The sequence below is a fragment of the Aquarana catesbeiana genome, linkage group LG08, assembly GCF_042186555.1.
Source record: "Aquarana catesbeiana isolate 2022-GZ linkage group LG08, ASM4218655v1, whole genome shotgun sequence".
In the NCBI taxonomy this organism is placed as follows: Eukaryota; Metazoa; Chordata; class Amphibia; order Anura; family Ranidae; genus Aquarana; species Aquarana catesbeiana.
The window spans coordinates 245026226-245032225 of record NC_133331.1 but is presented as its reverse complement, the minus strand read 5'-3'; the positions used below and the strand labels follow the sequence as shown (position 1 = coordinate 245032225).

The following is a 6000-nucleotide window of genomic DNA, read 5'->3' as shown; positions in this document are numbered from 1 at the left end:
GGGAGTGTTCTAACTGAAGGGGATGTGGACTGTGCAGGGAAACTAACAGATCCTCTGTTCATACTCTGTATAAACAGAGGATCTGTCAGTTCTCCCCTCAGAGAACCGGAAACTGTGTGTTTACACACACAGATCCCGGTTCTCCGTGTGCACTGAGCGATCGCTGGAGCTCGGCGGTGATAGAGACCGCCGGGCACTTGCATCGGCACCCCCTAGTGGCCACATGGCGAAGTGATGTTACATAACGTCGTTTCACCCAGCCGTGCCATTCAGGTATGTGGTTAATTGTAGACAAAAGGGCCAACTGTGGCACTATGGGGGTAGTATACATAGTTACCTGCTCATGTAATTAAATTTATGTGGGTAAGAAAATTAGACCAGTTCACAAACAGTTTCAGGAACATTTATGAGACACCTACCATCTAAAAGCACCACTTGCGAGGCATGTATGTTTACAACATGATAAAGACCCCAGTTGCCTGAAATGTTGGGTGTTGGAAGTGATCTCGCAGGACAACAGGGGGGAGGGGTGTAACTGATCAGTGGGTTCTTCAACATGAAGCCCGCTGGATTTAGGAACTAGAGGCCACGAAGGCCCCAGGATTAAATGACAGTCTGAGTTTTGTTCCTTTTCTCAAATAGCTGTGATTTTTGGAGAGTCAATCCTCCTCCCCCTTTCCTTTTCTCCTTTTTTTTTTTCTCACAGCCCACTGTACATAATAGGGTATTTTGTAATTTTTTTTTTTTTATACAAATCAATTGATATTAAGCTACTTAATGGCTTTGTAGCCCTGTGTCTTATCTTGGCAGTGTTGGTTTGTTTGAATCTGCTTTTAGGATTTGTCTCCATCTTGTGGACAGCCAAGGGCATTACTTGATTTTTGTGATCTGATCTGCAGCATCAGTGTCTGGATGTGTACAGCTAGATGCCGCCGTCCAATGTGGAACATGATGCAGTGTGCAGAAAGACATGCACCAGCAGCCATTTAAAGCCAAAGGCTGGCACATGGCAGCAGACTGTTCTTTGATTTAGTCTCTAAAGCAGCCGTGAGAGTCCGGTGAAACCGGTCAGGCGATCTTTCGTGACCACCTCTGATGTTGTATCACCCTGAGGATTTAAAGCATGGCATAACCTGTAATGACTGACCACTGAGTTTAAAGAAGTACCCTAGGACCGGATAAGTACCTGTTCATACTTTATTTCAAAGAAACATGGATTGTGTAACAACTTACTTAGTCCGTATTATGCACTCCACAGGAATCTCATTGGCAGCCCAGTGCTTTATAGACTGTGAATCTACTTATAGTGTGAGGGATGGAATCTAGGATAGAGTGATCCCACCATTAAATATATGAAAGACACTTTACTCTCACATCTAGTTCCTGACACTTGAACCTCCACTAGACCACAATTATCAGCTTCCAGAACATTAAATCCAGTATTTGATTGCTTTCACCATTTGCCATCCATCTGTGTTCATTTGGAGTTGGGATTTTGGTGCTACATCCATGATTTCTGTGGATCATCTAATTCCTTACCTCACAGGATGATTTTGCCATTTACCAGGGTGTATAATACCATCTATGTTTTTTTTCCTCCAAGTAGCTTAGTGCTTAGAGGACATTATATAAAATGTATATAACACAATAACACTTATGGTTTTACAATACAACCGTAGAGGTGGTCACACACTTTTAGCAATGTATGCGTCTTGTCATATGTGTGCTTTTACATGTAGCTTTCCATAACTTTTTCATACCATTAAACATTTTGCCTTAATGAGATGTACGGTGGGCTGTGAGTTTTTTTTGTCAAATGTGGAGGTGGTTGAGCTAAATTGTAAGTGGACCTTTAACGAACCTTTAAATAAAGACGGCAAACAAACTTTTCTTTTATTACGATTGTCTTAAAACTTTATTTATAAAAAACATAATTCTTAGCATGAGATTGTTATGAAAAAAGTTGCAAGTATAGCATGATGAGACAAGGTTAGAGGAGTCCATTACACAACCACCTCCCTCCATTCCTCAATAAAGGCCACTGGTGATTCCAGAAAAAAAAATAGAGGCAAAAAAAAGAAGAAATCATTTGCAGCAAATATGAAACCAAATCACCCAGAAGGATTAAAAAAAATGGAAAAAAAGGTGATGCTGGAATAACTGCACCACAAGATGTCCTAAAAGACTGTTAGTGTTGTATATCAGCCACATTATATGTTAGTGTTCCTGTATTTACAGTCAGTCATTGTTATTATTGTGATATTCCAGTGTTATTGCATCCGCTGCAGCTGATGTCCAAAAATCCAGTAATTATCAGCTCAGTTTGCACTTCATCATTGATCTGCAGAGGACATTAGAGAGATGGGAATGAAGAATGGAAAAAGAGGCAATTGGGGCTAAAAGATTAAGAGTTCCTGGTCCAGTAGCTCCAATGAGATCAAGCACGAGTGTCACCCTGCAAAAAAAAAAAAACAAGATGAAGTGGGTCATTAATGAAAAAATATCTTCCAGTTAGTGTGCAAATAAATCATAATGCTATATAAATTGAAGTATGTATCCTATACAAGTGGTTTCAAGAACTGGTATGGCATGCTCAAAAGTGGCTTCATAATTTTCTCTTTATTCCTACATTTTATATTTTGGTCAATGACACAGAACAAGCATACGGCTAGCATTCATGTTTTTGCCCCTACAGGTTCCCTTAAAGGTACAGAATTCAATCAAGTAACTCAAAGCACTAGAGGTGCTCAGAAAATAATTAGCTTTGCATTATCATTCAAATGATAGTCATTAAAAAAAAAGCTGGTGGAAGGTTAAAAAAAAGCAGGCACCTAGAAATGTCCGCACACGCAGTACCTCCCATTCCCTTCTGCTGTGACCAAAAAACCAGGCTGTTATAAACAGACATGTAAAAATGTGCACTGTGTCAGAGAGAAGGCACAGTGCCAAGTGCCACACAGGAGAGCCCAGGGAAATAATAACCAAAAAAATGCATAAACAATTAATCAAATATAAATTTATTTAAAAAACAAACCAATTGATTAAAGGTATGCAGAAATTCTACACCTAACAAAATAAATAGAAAATGTTGTCTGGTGGTACTGTGGTGTACCTTTATTTAGATGGTTCCCTCTCCATCCTTTTGTTATATGCTTGCTTCTATAAGGTACTAGTGACCTTTTCATGGGAACCATTTTTGTTCGCATATTTATTCTCACCTTCCATCATCTTGGATGCCCACTTTGTTTTTTTTTTTTACAGTAGTTATGATACTGGAAGGTCCCAGCAAATGCAGGGACCCCTCACTTTTTATCATCACAGTTTTTCATGTTTGCTAGTATGTGGTTTCTCACCAACATCACCTAGTTAATGGGGTTTCTTTACTTCACTCATAGATTTATGTAAGCAATCATAGTTGGGTCTTTGTGAGCTTATTAGTGGGATCACCTGGCAATTAGCATCTGCCCTTCAAAGCTATCACTTTATATAGTCAGCATCAATTATTGGACATTTTTGCCATTATCACCTTTAAGATTTGATATTATGTATATTAACTCATATACTCATCTATTATTCACTTTTTTCGAATGGCACACAATATTCAGTTCTGAACATATATATATAGTTAGTAAGGTTGAATAAAGACACCAGTCCATCCCGAGTGAGTGTGGGTGCTTGTCTACAATTATCCCTATTTATTTAAAGGTACCCATATAGTGCCGTCAATTTACGCAGCGCTCCACACATACTTCGGTCCCTACCCTCAAGGAGCCCACAATCCAAAGGTCCCCAACTCATACTCATATACAGTCAGATCCATAAATATTGGGACATCGACACAATGCTAATGTTTTTAGCTCTATACACCACCACAATGGATTTGAAATGAAACGAACAAGATGTGCTTTAACTGCAGACTTTCAGCTTTAATTTGAGGGTATTTACATCCAAATCAGGTGAACGATGTAGAAATTACAACAGTTTGTATATGTGCCTCCCACTTTTTAAGGGACCAAAAGTAATGGGACAATTGGCTGCTCAGCTGTTCCATGGCTAGGTGTGTGTTATTCCCTCATTATCCCATTTACAAGGAGTAGATAAAAGGTCCAGAGTTCATTTCAAGTGTGCTATTTACATTTGGAATCTGTTGCTCTCAACTCTCAATATGAGATCCAAAGAGCGGTCACTATCAGTGAAGCAAGCCATCATTAGGATGAAAAAACAAAACAAACCCATAGAGAGATAGCAAAAACATTAGGTGCGGCCAAATCAACTGTTTGGAACATCCTTAAAAAGAGAGAATGCACCGGTGAGCTCAGCAACACCAAAAGACCCAGAAGACCACGGAAAACAACTGTGGTGGATGACCGAAGAATTCTTTCCCTGGTGAAGAAAACACCCTTCACAACAGTTGGCCAGATCAAGAACACTCTCCAGGAGGTAGGTATATGTGTGTCAAAGTCAACAATCAAGAGAAGACTTCACCAGAGTGAATACAGAGGGTTCACCACAAGATGTAAACTACTGGTGAGTCTCAAAAACAGGAAGGCCAGATTGGAGTTTGCCAAACAACATCAAAAAAGCCTTCACAGTTCTGGAACAACATCCTATGGACAGATGAGTCCAAGATCAACTTGTACCAGAGTGATGGGAAGAGAAGAGTATGGAGAAGGAAAGGAACTGCTCATGATCCAAAGCATACCACCTCCTCAGTGAAGCATGGTGGTGGTAGTGTCATGGCGTGGGCTGCCAATGGAACTGGTTCTCTTGTATTTATTGATGATGTGACTGCTGACAAAAGCAGCAGGATGAATTCTGAAGTGTTCTGGGCAATATTATCTGCTCATATTCAGCAAAATGCTTCAGAACTCATTGGATGGCGCTTCACAGTGCAGATGGACAATGACCCGAAGCATACTGCGAAAGCAACCAAAGAGTTTTTTAAGGGAAAGAAGTGGAATGTTATGCAATGGCCAAGTCAATCACCTGACCTGAATCCGATTGAGCATGCATTTCACTTGTTGAAGATAAAACTGAAGGGAAAATGCCCCAAGAACAAGCAGGAAATGAAGACAGTTACAGTAGAGGCCTGGCAGAGCATCACCAGGGATGAAACCCAGTGTCTGGTGATGTCTATGCGTTCCAGACTTCAGGCTGTAATTGACTGCAAAGGATTTGCAACCAAGTATTAAAAAGTGAAAGTGATGGATGATTGTTAATCTGTCCCATTACTTTTGGTCCCTTAAAAAGTGGGAGGCACATATACAAACTGTTGTAATTCCTACACCGTTCCCCTGATTTGGATGTAAATACCCTCAAATTAAAGCTGAAAGTCTGCAGTTAAATCACGTCTTGTTTGTTTTATTTCAAATCCATTGTGGTGGTGTATAGAGCCAAAAAGATTAGAATTGTGTCGATGTCCCAATATTTATGGACCTGACTGTACTAGGGCCAATTTTGGAGAGAAGCCAATTAACCTAACCAGCATGTCTTTCGAGTGTCGGAGAAAACCGGAGTACCCGGATGAAACCCACGCAGGCACAGGGAGAACATGCAAACTCCAGGCAGGTAGTGTCGTGGTTGGGATTCGAACCAGCAACCCTTTTTATTGCTAGACGAGAGTGCTACCCACTACACCACTGTGCCGCTATATATATTATATATACACACACGTTCACTACTTAAGGTGAATTTTTTTATTGATTTTTTTTTAGGATTTGGGTGTTCCTTTTTGTATCTGACACTCAATCCTGGGGGCTCACCCTGGGAGTGCTTGGCTTCCTCTCCCTGCGTATCCACAACTCCCAGTTAGAAAACAGTGAACCTGTGAGCTGTTTCATCCTGGCCTCTCCTTTTTTGCACACACCTGGAAGACATTTGATTTTAATAATCTGCTTGCCATACTATCATATCAAGGTGGAATTTGGCCAAAACTCTCACAACTGTAAGTCTAATATGTGAGGTGTGATGTATGGTGGACTTTGGGTTTTTGTTTTATAT

At 40.3% G+C, this 6000-nt stretch overlaps 1 protein-coding gene across 5 annotated transcripts in view; it reads right to left on the bottom strand.

Annotated features, from left to right (window-relative positions):
* Nucleotides 1–1886: 1886 nt before the first annotated feature.
* Nucleotides 1887–6000, bottom strand: part of LOC141106305 (catenin delta-1-like) — a 403119-nt gene continuing 399005 nt past the window's right edge. For all 5 annotated transcript variants that reach the window (XM_073596969.1, XM_073596970.1, XM_073596971.1 and 2 more), the window contains one exon: nucleotides 1887–2455. Coding sequence is in view for 2 of the 5 variants with exons in the window: in XM_073596970.1 (XP_073453071.1) it covers nucleotides 2438–2455 (18 nt within the window). In the remaining 3 variants the exon portion in view is untranslated. The remainder of the gene's footprint in view (nucleotides 2456–6000) is intronic.